The sequence below is a fragment of the Nycticebus coucang genome, chromosome 8 (assembly GCF_027406575.1).
Source record: "Nycticebus coucang isolate mNycCou1 chromosome 8, mNycCou1.pri, whole genome shotgun sequence".
Taxonomy (NCBI): Eukaryota; Metazoa; Chordata; class Mammalia; order Primates; family Lorisidae; genus Nycticebus; species Nycticebus coucang.
Genome location: NC_069787.1, coordinates 124,696,564 through 124,718,530, shown reverse-complemented (window position 1 = coordinate 124,718,530; position 21,967 = coordinate 124,696,564). Strand labels below are relative to the sequence as shown.

The 21,967-nt window shown below is 36.8% G+C and overlaps 2 protein-coding genes across 2 annotated transcripts in view; one reads left to right on the top strand and one right to left on the bottom strand.

Moving 5' to 3' along the window:
- Positions 1–21,967, bottom strand: part of RSRC1 (arginine and serine rich coiled-coil 1) — a 427,036-nt gene that overhangs the window by 382,822 nt on the left and 22,247 nt on the right. The gene's annotated exons all lie outside the window — the stretch shown is intronic.
- On the top strand, positions 13,362–15,894 carry LOC128592086 (nucleolin-like). Its single transcript, XM_053599921.1, has one exon. It carries the CDS (start codon positions 13,400–13,402, stop codon positions 15,494–15,496), a length of 2,097 nt encoding a protein of 698 aa, XP_053455896.1. The 5' UTR covers positions 13,362–13,399; the 3' UTR covers positions 15,497–15,894.

Genomic DNA, 21,967 nt, shown 5'->3' with positions numbered 1-21,967 from the left:
GCAAAGTGCTCCAATGACAGTCAGAAGCTGACAAACTAAAAAACAGCAACTTAAAGTCAAAAAAAAAAAAAAAATTAGAAAAATATTGTAAAGAATAAAAAATTTAAAAAAAGAATTGAAGATACAGAATGGCATTGCAATCTTAAAAACCTGAAAAGAAATGTCTCTGAAAAAGTCATCTACTTTGTCATTAGAAAATATAGTTGTTCGCCTGTAATTGAAGCATCTGGGAGGCCAAAGTGGGTGGATTGCTTGAGCTCACAGGTTCGAGACCAGACTGAATAAGAGCGAGACCCCCTGGCTATTTTTGGTCTCTAAAAATAGTCAGGTGTTGTGGCGGGCACCTGTAGTCCAAGCTACTTGGGTGGCTGAAGCAAGTGAATCACTTGAGCCCAAGAGTTTGAGGTTGCTGTAAGCTATGACACCACGGCACTCTACCCAGGGCGACAAAGTTAGATTCTGTCTCAAAAAAAAAAAAAAAAAAAGAAAGAAAGAAAGAAAAGAAAATGAAAATATAGTTGTTCTGCCAGCTAAGATCTTGGGTATTCAGAATCTACTGATTTTTGAAGGTAAGGCCAACTAGTTAATCTTTACTATACTCCACTGGAACCTAAACAACAAATCTTGACTTTAAAGTCTCAAAACTGATTTAAAATACCTGAAAAGTGCAAAGGCATCATCTTAAAGCAAAGTAGGAAAAAATTAATTTGAATTAATTTGAAAAAATTAAATTAAATTGATTAATTGATTGCTCACTTAATCAATCCAGTACTACAGACGTACATAAAACCTTTTATTCCATAAGAATCACTGTTATCTTTTATTCAAAAATTTGGTGACTTCATAAATAATACTTAACAGTTCACCCTTACCAAATTTGGAGCATATGTTATACCATAATCCTACTTAAAGCAACATGACAGAGAAGTAGAGGGTGGGGTAAAGGAATAGTACCCTGTTTTTTAAATTAGCTCATTAATTACATAAAAGTAATAATCCTGAATATCAATGTAAAACTGCTGCTGGTTCCAGTCAAGAAAATACTAATAAAAATAGTGACATGAATAAAAGTTAACTGTATCCAGAGCTAGACCCATAGTTTGGCAGCTTCTTAATTTTGGACAAATTTTATAAATATGCAGTACCAAAGGAAATAAAAAACACAGAAACACGCATTTATTTAACTATCCTTGTAGGGATAGAGTAAATTTTTTTTTTTTTTTTGAGACAAGTAGCACTTTGTCATCCTTAGTAGAGTGCCGTGGCATTCTAACTCACTGCAACCCCAAATTGTTGGGCTCAAGTGATCCTCTTGCCTCAGCCTCCCATATAGCTGGGACTATAGGCACCTACCACAACACCCGGCTATTTTAGAAACGGGGTCTTGCTCTAGCTCAGGCTGGTCTCAAACTCCTGAGCTCAAACAATCGACCCACCTCGGCCTCCCAGTGCTCAAAGTACTAGGACTACAGGCACGTGCCACTGTGCCCAGTCAATAGAGCAGATTTTTAAAACTCGAATCCATAACCCCTTATATTTATGTGTGAGACTCATTTCACACTCATATCCTCAAGCAGACAGCTCACTTTCACACTATCTGTCCAACTTTTTTGGGTTTTTTCCTAAACTACTGAAATAAAGGAGGTACTATCAGATTTGCTAGAACAAATTGGAAAAGAACCTCCAGAAAACCAGAAAAAAATTTATTCTACAATTTTGAAATGACTACTTTTCCTCTTCACATATTCAAATCACATTTTGAGCTTCATAAAACAAATTGCGGCAGTAAACAGCACAGTTAAGAGCTTCTACTAAGTTCCAATAATTATGTTATTTAGCTGGTCCTTTGAGGTTGGTTTGTCAAATATTGAAGCAATAAACCAAAAATAATAATTTTATGTAATTAAGTTAGTTGTAAGGAATCCAAGAATGATACACTCACATTTACCAGAATCTTTACAAAAGGCTACAAAAAAATTGTTAATGAATTATCACCTAATGATTTAAGTCACCTGAGTAAATATTTCGCAATCCCTCATTTCAAATGTTTTGAAACTCACTTAACAAAAATTACACCATGAAGTGTTAAGTACGTAAGAAAAAGAAAGACACTATACATAAAAACCAAATATTACAGTTATTAAGACAATTATGTGACAAGTCTACATTTCTTTGTCTTATACAGACTACATAATTAAAAGTTAATTGAATGCCTTTCCAAAGAACCTCTTTTTTCCGCCAATGTTAGATCTAGAACTCTTCCGGTGACAGAGCAAAAGAAAGTTCTTCCTAGTTATGCACTGTGAAGGACAAAAGTCAGACTAATCAAAAGATTCCCACCAAGAACTCCCTGACATCTACTAACATTTCACTGATAATCTAGCAAAAGAATATTCAGAATATACAGCCTTGATCTTTGTGAAATGGCTCATCTGTCAGGAATCTTTCATTTGCCATTCAAAATGACTAATTTAAAGGATGTTGAAAACAATGTAATACAGATTTTCACTTAAAGTTAACAACGTAATTTTATAAGTCAAAACCAACTGATAAGAAAACATTATTTGTACATATAAATTTAGTCTCTGAATACTGTAAATCTATAAAATCAAGCTGTGAAAGCAGATGCTGTTTAAGATAATCTAAAAGAAAAAAATGTTTTAATTTTACTGGGAGTTAGGATATTTATAAACATGTAGTTTAATATTTAAGCTTAGAAAAAATGAGTCTAAGACTACCATAAAAAATAAATAATTTTTAAAGAATCTTCAGTCATAGGTTATATATTCTTCTCACATAAATTTTTACATAATTTTATCCCTACCATTCTAGCAAGGTATTATATTATGCTCTAATAAGAACTATCCTAATTTCACCCAGCAATATTTTCAGGCTGATATTATTATTCTCATTTCCTTGAATAATATCCATACTCCAGGACCATTTTCTTTCTCATATTCAATATCATGCATGCTTGTATCAAGGTTCCTTTCTTCATATCCTGTCACAGTATCAATCACTGCCTCCTGTCCACTCAATCCACTTTTGATTTATCAGCCGCCGTCTTTCTGGACTCCATAACTCGACCCAAACCATTTTAACAAGACATTGACAAATAGCACCCAGTATCACATCAACCTATTCCACTTAGTAAACTAAAAAACAGTAACTGTGACATCTCTGCATAAGTATTCCATTCTATTCCCCAGACTGATGTATATTAATGAGAAGATGGTATTTGAAATGCTTCTTCCACATCAGCATCTAATATGATCAAATTAGGAAATGGGATGATTTATTAAATTTTGTAGAGCTGAAATATTTCTTTATATCGCTCTATGTGTGGTTTCAGAAAGTGAGCTGTTGCTTTCAATTTTTCTACTGAAGATGTGCCTGCATTTCACAGACGAATTATTGTCTTTAAAAAGATTGCAAGAAGGCAAAATGTTATTAAGCAAATGCTCAGTAAAACAAACTAAATCGGTTTTAAAATTCCTAATTTAATGTAAATCTTGGTTGTTTCACTGAAATTCAGTTTGTGATCTTATTAAGTCATATTTGCATCATACTGTCTTGCTGTAGGACAGTTTTAAATTTATAGCATTACCAAGCAGCTTCACTTCTTGACTTTTAAGATATGTCCTCGATAAAATAAATAATTTCTCTCTAAGCACATATTCTGTTCTTATTTTCAGATATAAGACAAAATAAAGATCAATAGATTAATAAAAGAAGAAAAGAAGAAAATCAACTAGGTCATTTCCATAATTTTCATAATTAGATAAATATTTTTATTAAAGTGCTCCCCAATTTAAATTCAGTAATTGTTTCATAGGCAGTTTAAACTTTAAATAATAAATCAGTTTTTCACATGACATTGTACATGAAAGGGATATTTAGTATTTTTACAATAAAAATCAAAGTGAAAATAAGAAAGATTGAATGTAAAACTATTACTATCCTTAAACAAACTCTCTTCTTACCTCATCTTTTATTTTTCAAGGATTTGCATATTTCAAAAGTCAAACTCTATTTATTTTAAAACTAACAGATTTCTAAGAACAAAATCCACATTTAAGTATATCCCTAGGCTGACTCTAGGCTTCTGGGCCTATATACTTGATATATCGTTTTCCAATGGAGCTACCGATGATTTCTTTCTGCCCATGGAAAAATTAAAGGATTATAAATAAATGAATCCTAAAGGGCTCTCACTTTGTTCATTGATAAAAAAATAGCGTAAAATTCAATATGGCAATGCAATGCAGGTAATATATGAGAAGGAGGAAACCATCACATAAACAAGATGAGGATAAATCATCCAGCATAAAATTCATTGTGATTTCCAGATATTCACTAATATTTTATGTGAATAAGGTCACTTTATATGAAGTAGTATAGTAACCTTACAATTTTAAAGAGGCAAATCTAATTTTTGTTGAAAAAATTTGTGCTATTCAAGTTGAAAAAATAACATGAAGAATACTAACACTACATTAATGACATGTAGTTCCATCTTCCTCTTTAGTACTCAAGAAAAAGCACTAGAAAATACTGGATCATCAGACGTGCTATTCTTTCTTCCTTAGATAGAAAAAGGCACCAAAAAATAAAAATTAAATCTTTTTTATAAGTCTGTTAAACTACTGAAATATGATAAAATAGAAGCAAACTCACAGGTATGATCCAGTATATAAAATACAGAAATAATATTTAAAATTATTTTTTAAGAAAACAATAATACTTATGGTGGGCATTACAGTTGACAAAGTACTTTCAGTACATTATTTCATTAGATAAATGCAATTTCTGAAATTGTGATACTCTTCTTCCAATTAATAAATATCTGTCACTTGTTCTACTTATAATACCATTATTGTTAATGAAATTTTCCTAATTCTCTTTAATACACAATAATTGATCTCTTCCTTACCATCCTTCATTACCTGTAGTCTACAGCATATAGTTTAACTCACAAAATCTTCAACTGATTTCTTGAACCAAAAGCAAAATATAACTCTATCAAAGAAAAAAGATTTATGCAGAAGAGCCTAGAGAACGAATAATAACAGATAATATTAAGGAGTGCCAAGTTCATGACTAAATCTATCACTTTAAACCACTCAATGCCTACATACAACAGATCTTTAAGATATGAGGCAATAGATCGCATCATTTCTATTCACATTAGGCAATAAAAAGAAAATCAAGCTGAGTAGGAAAAGTCAGACAAAAAAACAATCAAGAAATCAGTCAGAACAAAAAAAAGATGAAAATGTATTACAAAATAAACATCATCATCTCAGTAAGTAAAGAAAAAGCATTTAATAAAAATCAATACTCACTGGAGGCCTAAAAATTCTCAGCACACAAGGGTTCTTCTTTAGTCTTATAAAAGGCAACCGTGATAAACTTACAGCTAACATCGTATTTAAAGGTGAAAAAGTGAATATTTTACTCCTAAGATGGAGAAAAAGGCAAGAATGACCACTCTCACCACTTTTCCTCAACACTAAAGTGGAAATCCTAGACATTGCAATGAGCCAAGCAACAAAATGCACATTCTTCTCAAGCACACAGGAACGTTCTCCAGGACATATTACATGTTAGCCACAAAACAAGTCTTAATAAATTTTATAAGACTGAAATCTTATCAAGTATCTTTTCCAAACACAACAGCAGTAGGAAAACTAGAAAATCCACAATACGTAAAAACTAAACTATATACTGCAGAACAACCAATAGATCAAAGAAGAAATCACAAGGGAAATTATAAAATACCTTGAAACAAATGAAAATACATACATTAAATGTTGTATGAAGCTGCAAAAGCAGTAAACAGTACTAAGAGGAAAATCTGTAGCATAAACCCTAAATTATTAAACAAGAAAAATCTCCTATCAATAATCTAACTTTACATCTCAAGGTACTAGAAAAAGAAAAAAAAAGAAAACTAAAGCAAAAGTTAGCCAAAGGAAGAAAATAATGAAGATTAGAGAAAAAAATAAATGAAATAGAGAAGAGAACAACTTTAGGGGGGAAAAAAAACAAACAAAATTAATGGGGTTTTTTAAAGATCAACAAAATTAACAAGCACTTAGCTAGAATAGAAAACATGAAAGACTTTAATAACTAAAATCAGAAATGAAACAGGATGAAAGAGGAAGATGGTGGAAAAATTAAAAGAATTCTAAGAGACTACTAAAAATGCCAACACAGTGACTTAACCTAGAAGAAATGGATAAATTCCTAGAAATATACAACCTACAAAGATCGAATAATAAAGAAACAAAAATTCTGAACACACCTAGAACAATGTAGGGCTACTGAGTTTTTAACCAAAAACCTTCCAACAAACAAAAGCCCAGGAGCAGACAGCTTCATTGAAGAATTCCACCAAAAATTAAAAGAGAAATTAATGTCAGTACTTCTCAAAATCTTTCAAAAATTGAAGAGGAAGGAACACTTTCAAACTCTTTTATGAGGTCAGTATAACTGATACCAAAGGCAGACAAAGATATTATAAAAAAAACTACAGGCCAAAATCCCTAACGAATACTGATGCTAAAATCTTCAGCAAAATACTAGTAAATGGAATAAAAAAGATCATAATCCATGACCTCATCATATACCAGGGATTTATCACTGGGATGCAAGGATGGTTCAACATATGAAAATCAATAAATAAAATGCAACACATTAACAAAATAAAGAATAAAAATCACATGATCACACACACCAACTGATGCAGAAAAATCATTTAAGCTAGGAATAGAAAGAAATTACCTCAACATAATAAAAGTCATATATGAAAAGCCTGCAGCTGGGGCAGCGGCTGTGGCTCAGTGGGTAGGGCCCCAGCCCCATATGCCCTGGATGGCGGGTTCAAACCCAGCCCAGGACAAACTGCAACAAAAAAAATAGCCAGGTGTTCCGGCAGGCACCTGTAGTCCAGCTACTTGGGAGGATGAGGCAAAAGAATCGCCTCAGCCCAGGAGTTGGAGGTTGCTGTAAGCTGTGATGCCACAGCACTCTACCAAGGGCAATAAAGTGAGACTCTGTCTCTTAAAAAAAATAAAAACAAACAAAAAGAAAAGCCTGCAGCTAACATCATACTCAACAGTAAAAAACTAAAAGGCTGGGTGGCGCCTGTGGCTCAGTGAGTAGGGCGCCAGCCCCATATGCCGAGGGTGGCGGGTTCAAACCCAGCCCCGGCCAAACTGCAACCAAAAAATAGCCGGGCGTTGTGGCGGGCGCCTGTAGTCCCAGCTGCTCGGGAGGCTGAGGCAAGAGAATCGCGTAAGCCCAAGAGTTAGAGGTTGCTGTGAGCCGTGTGACGCCACAGCACTCTACCCGAGGGCGGTACAGTGAGACTCTGTCTCTACAAAAAAAAAAAAAAAAAAAAAAAAACTAAAAGGCTTTCCTTTACTGTTAGGAATAAGACCAGGATGCCCACTCTCACCACCTTCTATTCAACATAGTACTGAAGTCCTAGCCAGAGCATCAGACAATAAAGAAAGATCAAAGGCAACCAGTTAGAAAAGAAAAAGTAAATTTATCTATGTTCACAGATGACATAAGCTTATACATATAAAACCCTAAAGATTATATGTACACATTTATAAACTATTAGATCTAATAAGTGAATTCAGCAAAGTTGCAGGACACAAAAACAATACTCAAATATCAGTTGCATTTCTTTAACAATAAACAATGAAATTAAGGAAAGTATTCATTTATAACAGCATCAAAAAGAATAAAGTGCTTAAGACTGTTACACTGACCACTACAAAACACTGCTGAAAGAATTTAGAGAAGACACAATTAAATGGAAAACACCCCTTGTTCATGGATTGGATGACCTAATATGGCTATAATGTCCTCCACTACCCAATGGAATCCAGACATTCAATACAATCCATATCAAAATTTCAATGACATTTTTTTACAGAAACAGAAAAGAAATCTGAAAATTCATATGAACTCTCAAAGGACCACAACTAGTCAAAATAATCTTGAAAAAGTACAAAAATGAAGGCCTCAACATCCTGGCTTCAAAATATATTACAAAGCTACAATAATCAAAACAGTATGGTATAAGCATGAAGACAAGCATACAGACCAATGAAACAGGATAACCCAGAAATAAATTCTCCAGTATATGATCAAATGATCTTTGATAGGCTGCTAAGACAATATGATGGGTAAAATCTCCTCTCTTCAACAAATGATGCAAACATTGAATAGCTAGATGCAAAAGAATGAAGATGAACCCTTATTTTACACTATGTACAAAAATTAACTCAAAGGCTGGGGCAACAGTTTACACCTGTAATCCTAGCACTCTGGGAGGCTGACCTGGGAGGTCTGGGGTTGAGCAAGAGTAAAACACCTTCTCCACAAAAAATAGAAAAATTAGCCAGGTGTGGTGGCACACACCTGTAGTCCCAGTTAATCAGGAGGCTGAGACAGAAGTTATCAATTAAGCCTAAGGAGTTTGAGGTTGCAGAACTATGACACCACGGCACTCTAGGCTGGGGTCACGGAGCAAGACTCTGTCTCACAAAAAGAAAAAGAAAAAACTCAAAATAGAATAAAGACCTGAACCTAAGTAAGACTTGAAACCATAAAACCCCTAAATAAAAAAACAGAGAAGTAAAAAGCTTCATGACATTGGAATGAACATGTCATGTCTTAGAAATGACACAAAAAACACAGATAACAAAAGGAGAAACAGGTATCTACATCAAACTTTCTATGTAGGAAAAGGAATAATGAACAGAGTAAAAGAACAACCTACAGAATGGGAGAAATTATTTACAAAGCATATAAAAGATAAGGGGTTAATATCCAGAACATCTACAACTAAAAAAAAAAAAAAAAAAAAATTAGGGCAGGCATGACAGGTGATTTCCTGTAATTTTAGCACTTTCAGAGGCCAAGGCAGGATTGGTTAAGGTGAGTAGTCTGAGTAAAAACAAAACCCTGTCTCTACTAAAAACGGAAAAATTAGCCTGGCATGATGGTAGGCACCTATAGTTCCAACCACTCTGCAGGCTGAGGCAGGAGGATCACTTGAGCCCAGGAGTTTGATGTTGCAGTCATCTATGATGACACCACCACACTCTAGTCAAGGCAACAGAGTGAGACTCTGTCTCAACAATAAATGAACATAAGTAAATGAAAAACAAATAATTCAATTTAAAAAAGGTCAAAGACTTGAATAGACATTTATCCAAATAAGATATAGACAGGTCATACATATGGCCAATAAGTTTATGAAAAAAAGATGCTCAACATCACTCAGAAGGCAAATCAAAAACACAATAAGATACTACCCATTAGGATGGACACTCTCAAATAAATAACAAGTTTATTTGCGTTTGAAAAGATGCAGAGAACCTGGAACCCTTGCACACTATTAGTGGGATTATAAAATGGTACGGCTGCTATAAAAAACTATCTATAGAAAATAGTTCTCAAAAAATTAAAAATATAACTACCCCATGATCCACTTCTAGATCCCACTTCTGGATGGGCTTCAGTTCCAAAAATACTGAAAGCAGGGTCTTGAAGAGATATTTACATAAAATGTTCATTACGGCATTATTGAGGATAGCCAAAAAGATGGAATCAACCTAAGTCTTGATCAATGGATGAATGGATAACGAAAATAGAGTACACACATACAATGGAATATTATTTAACCTTAAACAATTAGAAAATTTTGAGCCAAGCACAGTGTTTCACAGCTGTAATCGTAGAACTCTGAGAGGCCAAGACAGGTAGATTGCTTGAGCTCAAGAGTTTGAGACAAACCTGAGCGAAAGCAAGACTCTGTCTCTAAAAATAGGCAGGCGTTGTGGCAGTCACCTGTATTCGCAGCTACTCCAGAGGCTGAGGCAAGAGAATCCTTGAGCCCTAGAGTGTGAGGTTGCTGTGAGTTATGATGCTATTGCACTCTACCGAGAGTGACAAAAAAAAAAAAAAAAAAAAGACGAAATTTTTGTCACATACTGCAACACAGACAAACCTCAATTATGGCAAGTAAAATAAACCAATCACAAAATGACAAATACTGCATGATCCCACTTACATGAGGTATCTAACATAATCAGACTCATAGAAAAAGAAGTAGAATGGCCGTTGCCAGAGGCTAGGGGAGGGGAAAACGGAGAATTGTTCAATGGGTATAGAGTCAGGCAAGATGAAAAAGTTCCAGAGTATTATTGTACAACAATGTACATCCAGTTAACAATACTATAAAATACACTTAAAAACTTGTTAAGAGGATAAATTTATGTGTTTTTATCACCATAAAAAATTAATTTGAGATATACAATATATAAAAAGTTAAAAGATAAACTATAAATGCAAATTTAAAACCATGAAATGCCACTACACATCTATCAGACTGACCAAAATTAAAAGACTTAACAATACCAAGTATTGGTGAAATTATAGTAACTGAACTCTGATACACTTATTGGTGGGAATATGAAATGGCACAGCCACTTTAGAAAAATGTTTGGAAAACTACCTGGCTGTTTCTTATACATCTACAACAGAAACCTACCCTAGACTGAGATGTTCCACTACTCGATGGAGAAAGGAATACAGATATCCACAAAAAAACCTATAAAACAAAGATTTATATATAGCAGCTTTATTCATGATAGCCGAGCCCCAAAACATGCAAAGCATCCCTCAACAGGAAAATAAACTGTGGCATATATACTACTGAGCAATGAAATGGAGCAAGCTACAGAAAGACAGATGAAAGCATTTATGCTAAGTGAAAGAAGCCATATGCAAAACATTCCCACTGCACAATTTATATAAAATTTTAGAAAAAAATGTAATTCATCTGTACAGTAAAATACTACTCAACAATAAAAGAAAGGAACTATTGACATACATATCATGGATGACTCTCATAAGTATCGTGCTAAATTTTTTTAAGCCTTAAATAAAAAGTACATGTCATATGATTCCATTCACATGAAAACTGACCTACGATGGAAAAAAAATCATAACTACGTATACCTCCGAGGAGCTTAAACTCAAGGATTAATTAAGAAGGTTATCAGGGAGCTTTCTGGGGATAAGAGCAATGTTCTATATTTTGCATTGTCAAAGCTCAGCAAATGTATGGTTAGAATTCACTCACTTCATTACACATAAATTTTGCCTCAAATGAAAAAATTTGCTAAGTTTTTGCTTTCAAAGGAAAAGAACTTACTATTATAAGGGAATACTGACCCCTAGTTTGTGATAAGTATGCTGAAGTATCTAAAAGGGAAAAGCATACTATGTCTGCAATTAAAAGTGCACATCCAAAAACAAAGATTAATGAATGGAGGAATAGATAAATGGACAGATATATGCTAAAGCAAGTAAAACATTAATGCTAATATCTAGGCGGTACACACCTAGCATTTGCTGTAAAATTCTTTTAATGTTCCTGTGTGCCTGAAATTTTTCATAATAATAGCCTAGGGGGGGAAAATCTATGAGATATATTTGAAGCAGTGATTAGAGGAAAAATCATAGTCCTAAACAGTTTTATCAACAGAAATAAGCATAAATATAAAAAAATAAAATTCCCAGCTTAAGAGATTAGAAAAATAATAATAAACTGAAGAAAGCACAAAGACATAGTAAGAATAAAAGCAAGACTAAGGTGGATCATAGAAAAACAAAAAATCTAATAACAAATCAAAATTAATTTTTCTTAATAATTAGCAAAATAGTGAACCACTAGTTAGCTTAAATAACAGAAAGCATACATACACATAACAATAAATGATAAGAGAAAAATAAGCATTAACACAAGAGAAAAGCTAATTTTAAATCATGAAGGACTACTAAATAAATTTTAAATTGTATAGTTAGAACAATATAGTTTACCAAAATTAAATCTATAAGAAATAGAAAGTTTAACCAATTTCTCTCAAAGAAATAAAGTTACCAATGACTCACATGAATAAAAAAAGCACCAAGCCAGGACAATTTCACAACTGTACCAAAATTTCGAAGACTAAATACTCCTCAGAGTACACCCCTGTTCCAGATCATTAAAAATGAAGGAAAACTTCCTAACCTTCTTTGTGAAACAAGGATAATATTGATACCTAAACTTAATAAAAACAATACAAAAAGTAAAATGGCAAACAAATATCACATATGAGTATCAACGTAAAAGTACTAAATTTAAAAATTAGTGAACAGAATCTCATGCCTCATTAAGAAAATAATACACCAAGATCAAGAAAGATTTATTCCAGAAATACAATATTGGTTCTTCAATACATGCAAGGGGGAAAAAAATCATATGATTATATTCATAGATAATGAGAAAGCTTTGGACAAAATTCAATATTCGGTCCTGAAAAAAACAAAACAAAAAACCGGTAAAGATGGATCCCTCCATACAGCTTTGGTCCTAGAGCCAGCATATTTCTTACTGGACAAACGCTAGGAGCATGTTCAACAAAATCCAGTACAGACAAGTATGTATATCAATACTGTCCTAAAAGTACAAGGAATTGCGATTAGCTAAGAGAAATAAAATGGAAGAATTAGAAGTAGGAAAAAAGTAAAACTATTTCTACAAAGCAGATGATATAATAAACCTGGAGAATCACCAATAAAACTAAATCAAACAATAAAATAACTGAATAAAGTAAGAAGATATAAAATCAACATCTGCTTCTATAGGTTTTGTATATAGAAAGAGTAACTAATTAGATACTGTAATGATGGAGAAAACCCCATAAATAACAGCATTAAGAAGTTGAAATACGGGGGGCGCCTGTGGCTCAGTCGGTAAGGCGCCGGCCCCATATACCGAGGGTGGCGGGTTCAAACCCGGCCTCGGCCGAACTGCAACCAAAAAATAGCCGGGCGTTGTGGCGGGCGCCTGTAGTCCCAGCTACTCGGGAGGCTGAGGCAAGAGAATCGCTTAAGCCCAGGAGTTGGAGGTTGCTGTGAGCTGTGTGAGGCCACGGCACTCTACCGAGGGCCATAAAGTGAGACTCTGTCTCTACAAAAAAAAAAAAAAAAAAAAGAAGTTGAAATACTTTGGGATAAACTTAGCAAGAAATGAGCAAAACATTATATGAGGAAATTAAAACACTCTCGAATCACAAAAAAAAAAAAGAAAAAACACTAGACTAGGAAAAAAATGGAAAATCATCCTTTTAATCTTGCAGAGAACTCAACATGATAAAGATATTCTCTTTAATTTATAAATTTGGCTTTCGCCTCAGTCTGGAGCTGTGGAGCCGTACCCTCGGGAGAGCTTCTGTACCCTCGGCCGCCGCCGACATAGCTTGGTTGCTCTAGATCTGTCTGCGCCACTTGCCCGATACACGCTCAGCCGTCGTAAGCCGCCATCATGGTGAAGCTCGCAAAGGCAGGTAAAAATCAAGGTGACCCCAAGAAAATGGTTCCTCCCCCAAAGGAGGTAGAAGAAGACAGTGAAGATGAGGAAATGTCAGAAGATGATGATGATGACAGCAGTGAGGAAGAGGTTATCGTCCCTCAGAAGAAAGGCAAGAAGGCTACTGCAACCCCAGCAAAGAAAGTGGTGGTTTCTCCAACTAAAAAGGTTGCAGTTGCCACCCCAGGCAAAAAGGCAGCAGCCCCACAGACCAAGAAGATGGTTACTCCAGCCAAAGCAGTAGCAACACCCAGCAAAAAGGGAAGCACACCCGGCAAAGCATTGGTAGCAACCCCTGGTAAGAAGGGAGCAGCCATTCCAGCCAAGGGGGCAAAGAACGCAAGAATGCCAAGAAGGAAGACAGTGATGATGGAGGAGGACAATGACAGTGAGGAGGAGGATGAAGAGGAAGATGGAGATGAGGAAGAGGATGAATTTGAACCAGCAGTGATGAAAGCAGCGGCGTCTGCTCCTGCCTCAGAGGATGAAGATGAAGAAGATGAAGATGAAGATGATGAAGATGAAGACGAAGACGATGAGGATAACAATGAGGAGGGGGAGGATGACTCTGAAGAAGAAGCCATGGAGACCACATCAGCCAAAGGAAAGAAAGCTCCTGCAAAAGTTGTTCCTGTGAAAGCTAAGAGTGTGGCTGAGGAGGAAGATGAAGATGATGAGGAAGAGGATAAAGATGATGATGAGGATGAAGAGGAAGATGATGCGGAAGGGGATGAAGAGGAGGAGGAAGAGCCTGTCAAAGCACCTGGAAAACGAAAGAAGGAAATGATGAAACAGAAAGCAGCTCCTGAAGCCAAGAAACAGGAAGTGGAAGGAACAGAACCGACTACATCTTTCAATCTGTTTATTGGAAACCTGAATTCTAACAAATCTGCTCCCGAATTAAAAACTGGTATCAGTGATGTTTTTGCTAAAAACGATCTTGCTGTTGTAGATGTCAGAATTGGTATGACTAGAAAGTTTGGCTATGTGGATTTTGAATCTGCTGAAGACCTGGAAAAAGCCTTGGAGCTCACTGGTTTGAAAGTCTTTGGCAATGAAATTAAACTAGAGAAACCAAAAGGGAAAGACAATAAGAAAGATCGGGATGCCAGAACACTTTTGGCCAAAAACCTTCCTTACAAAATCACTCAGGATGAATTAAAAGAAGTGTTTGAAGATGCTATGGAGATCAGAATAGTCAGCAAAGATGGGAAGAGTAAAGGGATTGCTTATATTGAATTTAAGACAGAAGCTGATGCAGAGAAAACATTTGAAGAAAAGCAGGGAACAGAGATTGACGGGCGATCCATTTCCCTGTACTACACTGGAGAGAAAGGTCAAAGTCAAGACTATAGGGGTGGAAAGAATAGCACTTGGAGCGGTGAATCAAAAACTCTGGTTTTAAGCAACTTGTCCTACAGTGCAACAGAAGAAACACTTCAGGAAGTGTTTGAGAAGGTAACTTTTATCAAAGTGCCCCAGAACCAAAATGGCAAATCTAAAGGGTATGCATTTATAGAATTTGCTTCATTTGAAGATGCTAAAGAAGCTTTAAACTCCTGTAATAAAAGGGAAATTGAGGGCAGAGCAATCAGGCTGGAGTTACAAGCACCCAGAGGATCACCTAATGCCAGAAGCCAGCCATCCAAAACTCTGTTTGTCAAAGGTCTGTCTGAGGATACCACTGAAGAGACATTGAAGGAGTCGTTTGACGGCTCTGTTTGTGCATGGATAGTCACTGAAACTCGATCCTCCAAAGGGTTTAGGTTTGTAGACTTTAACAGTGAGGAAGATACCAAAGCTGAAAAGGAGGCCATGAAAGATGGTGAAATTGATGGAAGCAAAGTTACCTTGGACTGGGCCAAGCCTAAGGGTGAAGGTGGCTTTGGGGGTCGTGGTGGAGGCAGAGGAGGTCGAGGTGGAGGCAGAGGAGGCAGAGGCAGATTTGGTGGCAGAGGCCGGGGAGGCTTTGGAGGCCGAGGAGGCTTCCTAGGTGGAAGAGGAGGAGGAGGAGACCACAAGCCACAAGGAAAGAAGACGAAGTTTGAATAGCTTCTTTGTCCCTGTGTCTTTCCCTTATCTGTTTGAAAGAAAGGACTCTGGGGTTTTTACTGTTACCTGATCAATGATAGAGCCTTCTAAGGACATTCCGAGACAGTATACAGTCCTATAGTCTACTTGGAAATCCGTATAGGTAACATTTCAAGGGCACTACCCTGTTTGTTTTGACTGGATATTCATATAAACTTTTTAAAAGAGATGAGTGATAGAGCTAACCCTTATCTGTACGTTTTGAATTTATATTGTTCCCCATCCTATGTACAAAACCATTTTTTCCTACAAATAGTGTTTTTTTTTTGCATTGGGGGAGTTGTAAAGGAAAGAATGTTTTATCATGATTTTTGCTTCAGCGGCTTTAGGAGAAATTAAAAGTCAACTCTGGTGCCAGACTTGTTACTTTCTAAAAATAATAATAATAATAATAATAATAATAATGATAATTTATAAATTTGATTAAAATCCCAATAAGAATATCACCAAGCTTTTTTAATCAACCTAGACAAGTAAAATTAAGTTCAAAGGAAAAAAATGAACAGTTCATATGAAAAGAATAGCCAGTCGGGGCTGTGCCTGTGGCTCAGTGAGTAGGGCACCAGCCCCATATACCGAGGGTGGCGGGTTCAAACCTGGCCCTGGCCAAACTGCAACAAACAATAGCCAAGCATTGTGGCAGGTGCCTATAGTCCCAGCTACTCGGGAGGCTGAGACAAGAGAATCACCTAAGCCCAAGAGCTGGAGGTTGCTGTGAGCTGTGATGCCACCGCACTCTACCAAGTGCGATAAAGTGAGACTCTATCTCTAAAAAAAGAGAAGTGCCAGTCAAACCCTGTTTGAGGCATCAGCCACCGCTCCTGCCTCAAACACTGAGGGGAAAAAAAGGCAGAAATGAGAAGGGGTGACTACCGCTGCCTAATATTAAAAGATTGTAATTGCTTTTTTTTTTTTGCAGTTTTTGGCTGGGGCTGGGTTTGAACCCACCACCTCCAGGATATGGGGCCGACGTCTTACTCCTCTGAGCCACAGAGTATGGTAACAGTGCATGAATGAACAAGCCAGCCAGTGAAAAAGATATCAAGTGCAGAAAAAGACCAAATACTTATAAAAATTTAATCTATTATACAGGAGCAGCAAAATACAGAAAAAAAAATTAGCTGGACATGGTAACATGCCTGAAGACCCAGCTACTCAGATTGAGAAGATAACTTGAGCCCAGACTTCCAGGGTGTCCTGAGCAACATAATGAGAACCCCATCTACTAAAATGAAGAGAAGGAAAGGAAAGGGAAGAAAGAGAAAAGTGATCCTTAAATATATGGGAAGATGTCCAAACTCACTAATAAAAGAAATTAAAATTAAAACTACACTAAAATACCAGTTCTCATCTATGAGATTAGAAAACATTTCAAAATATGATGACACCTTCCACAGATGGTGCTGTAAGGAAACAGACCTCACAAATTACTAACAGGATTTTGGCAATTTCTAATAAAGCTACGAACGTGTACCTTTTGACTCAGCAATCTTTTGGGGTTTCCTCTGAAGGAACACCTCTAACAGTAAAATGTACCCACACGTGAAGTTACTCATGATGACCTTTCCATAACTGCAAAATATTAGCTGGATCTTTAATGTTCATACCTAGAAAAGTGACTAAACAAACTATGATATAGCCACATAATAGAGTACCAAGCAGCTGTTAAAAAAATTCTATAAATTCATATAGTTTCCAAGATATATTTACAATGAAAAATAAAACAAAGTATCTAGAGTATGCCATAGATACAACTACTCCTGTGTTTTAAAGTAAACACAGGAAGATTAAACCACTAACTAATAATTCTGGCTACCTAAAAGGGTGGGCTGACACAGAATAGAAGTGAGAAGGGGAGTGATACTTCCCTGAGGTCCCCTTTTAGTACAGCGGCATCTTTTGGAACCATATTCCTGTTTCATATACTATTTTATTTATTCACATGCTATTATTTATTTTTAATAGAGAATGAAAGAAAAAAGTTTAAAGGGATTAAGAAACTTGAAGTATAAAAAGCAAACCTATTATAACTAACTCTTTCAAAATGAAGAAACTAACCATACTGAAAGGCCGGGAAGGACTTGGGGTACAGACCTATATATGCTCAAGACAAAGATAAAAAAGAACTGTAACAAATACTGGATTCTTTTTTTTTTTTTTTGAGACAATCTCACTCTGTCACCACGGATGGTACCTTGGCATCATCATAGCTCACAGCAACCTCAAACTCCTGAGCTGAAGGGATCCTCCTGCCTCAGCCTCCTGCGCAGCTGGGACTACAGGTGCCCACCACCAGGCCTGGCTGGTTTTTCTGTTTTTAATAGAGAGATAGGGATCTCTTGCTAAGGCTGGTGTCAAACTCCTGAGCTCAAGGGATCTACCTGTCTTGGCCTCCCACAGAGCTGGGATTACAGGCATCAGCCACCGCTCCTGCCAAAAATATTGATTTCTTAGGTGATTCTCTTGCCTCAGCCTCCCAAATAGCTGGGACTACAGGCACCCACCACAACGCCCAGCTATTTTTTTGTTGCAGTTGGCCAGGGCCAGGTTCAAACCCACCACCCTCAGTATATGGGGCCTGCGCCCTATCCACTGAGACACAGGCACCACCCAAATACTGATTTAATAGGTGAATTTAGTTTTCACAGTGGTATGTTATTCTGGTTTCTCATGGTTGGAGAAGGGAGTGTTAAGAGAAATGTCCAACTTGAAAACTTGAAGGAGAACACCGAAAGGCATATATTTTTTTTTATTAATATTAAATCATAGCTGTGTACATTAATGCAAGCATGGGGCACCATACACTGGTTTTATAAACAGTTTGACACATTTCATCACACTGGTTAACATAGCCTTCCTGGCATTTTCTTAGTCATTAAGACAATTTTATTCTACATTTGCTAAGTTTCACATGTACCCTTGTAAGATGCACCGCAGGTGTGATCCCACCAATCACCCTCCCTCTTCCCATCCTCCCCTTCCTCTTCCCCATATTCTTAGGTTATAACTGGGTTATAGCTTTCATATGAAAGCCATAAATTAGTTTCATAGTAGGGCTGAGTACATTGGATACTTTTTCTTCCATTCTTGAGATACTTTACTAAGAAGAGTGTGTTCCAGCTCCATCCATGTAAACAGGAAAGAGGTAAAGTCTCCATCTTTTTTTAAGGCTGCATAATATTCCATGGTGTACATATACCACAATTAATCCATTCGTGGATCGATGGGCACTTGGGCTCTTTCCATGACTTAGCAATTATGAATTGGGCTGCAATAAACATTCTGGTACAAATATCTTTGCTATAGTGTGATTTTTGGTCTTCTGGGTATATATCTAGTAGAGGAATTGTAGGATTGAATGGCAGATCTATTTTTAGATCTCTAAGTGTTCTCCAAACATCTTTCCAAAAGGAATGTATTAATTTGCATTCCCACCAATAGTGTAGAAGTGTTCCCTTTTCTCCACATCCACGCCAACATCTCTGGTCTTGGGATTTTGTGATATGGGCTAATCTTACTGGAGTTAGATGGTATCTCAAGGTAATTTTGATTTGCATTTCTCTGATGATTAAAGATGATGAGCATTTTTTCATATGTCTGTAGGCCATGCGCCTGTCTTCTTCAGAGAAGGTTCTCTTCCAGTCCCCTGCCCAGCCTGTGATGGGATCACTTGTTCTTTTCTTGCTTACACATTTGAGTTCTCTGTGGATCCTCATATGTTAAAAAGCACAATCGGGGGTGGGGTAAAAAAAAAAAAAAAAAAAAAAGCACAATCATCCAGTCAACTCTATAACCGATCCATGGAAACCGCAGGAGACTTCAAACACTTAATGTCCATCCTGCCGGCCCCCAGGATATGCTTCATCATTAAACTGCTCTTTATACATGTAACAAGAAAGTTTACTGAAAACATTTGTCTTTCCAAGACAGAAATCACTTTTCCTACTGAAAAGCACAAAGATCATTAGTACATCTTCAGACTTAAAATCATATAATATTTTTTCTTTAAAAAACTACTTTCATCTTCTCTAAATCAATACTTTGATAAACCTTTCAAGAAATGAGTTAACTTTCTTGTTGAATCAAGATTAAACTAGAAAGGCATTTAGTTCAATCACTTTGAAGAATAAATTTCTAAAAGATATTTTCCAAAATAATAGCGTACAGCACATGAATAATGTCAATTCTTCAAAATTTGAGACTTTTCAGCATCTCCAGATTATTTAATTCCTAAAGTTAAATGCAGAGGTCAGTGTCAAGGCAGGAGGATGAGAAGGTGCTGTCTTGGATAAACCTCTGAATGTTTCCTCATATACAAAACAAAGGTGTTACCCTACTGTGGCAGCCTGACAGAGTTACAGAGCTCAGTCACAAAATGCATGCATGCTGCGTTATCTATTGTGGACTAGGCATCACTGCCTCTCCTTCTAAGGCCTTACTTGCATGGCACAGAAAAAGTAACCACATATCCAGATTCCCCGCTGGAGGAAGTTACAGGTAGACTCTTGGGAAAAGAAGCAGCTTCCAAGTAAACAGTTTCTTAAGAACCAGCCACTTTGGTGCTCCCAGCTGACTTCAGAGAAAACAACAAACTTCCACTCTTCAGGCTGAAATGATCAATGACAGCTTCCCCAATCATCACTTCCCTGAGTCCTTCCAAAAGTTATCATAAGCCTTTAATTCCCTGTGTTAAAACCCTTATCCAGGGGCGGCGCCTGTGGCTCAGTGAGTAGGGCGCCGGCCCCATATGCCGAGGGTGGTAGGTTCAAACCCAGCCCCGGCCAAACTGCAACAAAAAAATAGCCAGGTGCTATGGCGGGCACCTGTAGTCCCAGCTACTCGGGAGGCTGAGGCAAGAGAATCGCTTAAGCCCAGGAGCTGGAGGTTGCTGTGAGCTGTGTGATGCCACGGCACTCTACCAAGGGCCATAAAGTGAGACTCTGTCTCTAAAAAAAAAAAAAAAAACCCTTATCCATATACTTTGGTTCTCAGAACCAAACCCTGGTTGGCTGATATATATGAAAATACTCTATAAACTAAAAAAGACCATTCAAAAGCATAATATTAATATTTCTGTTCGCATTGATAGGAAATTTTAATTGAAGTTATTTTCTGATAATCAGCCTCTTTTTGGCAAATTAATACATCTAAAATAAAGCTTTCTTTCTGCGAATCAATAAAACTTTTCCTTGCTACAAAAATCAGCTCTCTACCTCACTTCATTTCTCCAAGTTAGTCATTCACTCAGTCAACACGTTTACTGGGCAAGGCATTATGCTAGCTACCAAGAGATTACCATACAAGAATTTACAACATATGAGAATAACAAAAAAAAGTATTCATAATATAACTGTTACAAACCAAGAACCACATGGGATGATACATCAGCAAAAGGAAAGGTTGTATTTGACTTGGGGAAGAAAAAGTAAAACTGAAAAATGGATTTAAGGAAGAGGAGAATTAAAAGTTAAATAGAACTTAAAAGTAAAGGGTAGGAAGAATTCTCAAAGTAGAGATGATGGCAAGAAAATGAAACAAAGAACATGCTCAAAGAAGCAAAGCTTGCAACTGCAAGGTGTGTAAGACAGAGTGGTTTATACAGGAATGTGTGAGAAGGAGATGAGTCAGATGCCAAATAACACATGGCCAGAAAAGCCAAACATTACAACTTCACTGCTATTCTCCAACTCCAGGTTCATAGAAAGAACTAAAAAGTTTTACACCCAGATTACAAAATCAGGCTACTAACCTGCTTCCCAATAGAACCTAAGAGAGACAGAGAAAGAAACGAGTCCTCCTAAAATACTGCTTGTATCCTTTTTATCCTAACACTCTCCTGGTCAAAAACTTTCAATAATTTCTAAATGTATGGAAGTCCCTCAATAACAAGGTACCTATCCTATTAAATTGTAGTTTCTTTTTTTTTTTTTTTTTGTTGAGACAGGCTCCCACCCTGTGCTCCTGAGCAGAGTGCAGTGGGCCTGGTAGCTCACCACAACCTCAGACTCGGGCTGCGGGCACCCCCCTGCCTCAGCCTCCGGAAGCCGCTGGGATTACAGGCGCTCGCCGCGGCACCCGGCTGGGTTTTTCCATTTTTTTCACGAGTCGGGGTCTCACTGTCGCTCAGGCGAGTCTCAAACTCCTGAGCTCAAGCGATTCTCCCTCCTCAGCCTCCCGCAGTGCTGGGATTACAGGCGTGAGCCACCGCGCCCAGCTAAATTGTACTTTCTAACACTGCCCAGAATGGAAACCTTTCTCCAGGTAAGTTGTTTTCTGTACTGGCCCCTGAGCAAGGCTAGAAAATGCAGATGGAGTAACACTACGGATCAGTCTGCCTGGGCTGCCGTAGAAACCATCCCATGCACTGGCAGCTTCAACACCAGAAATTCCTTTTCTCATAGTTTGCACAGTAGAAGTGAAAGATCAAAGGGA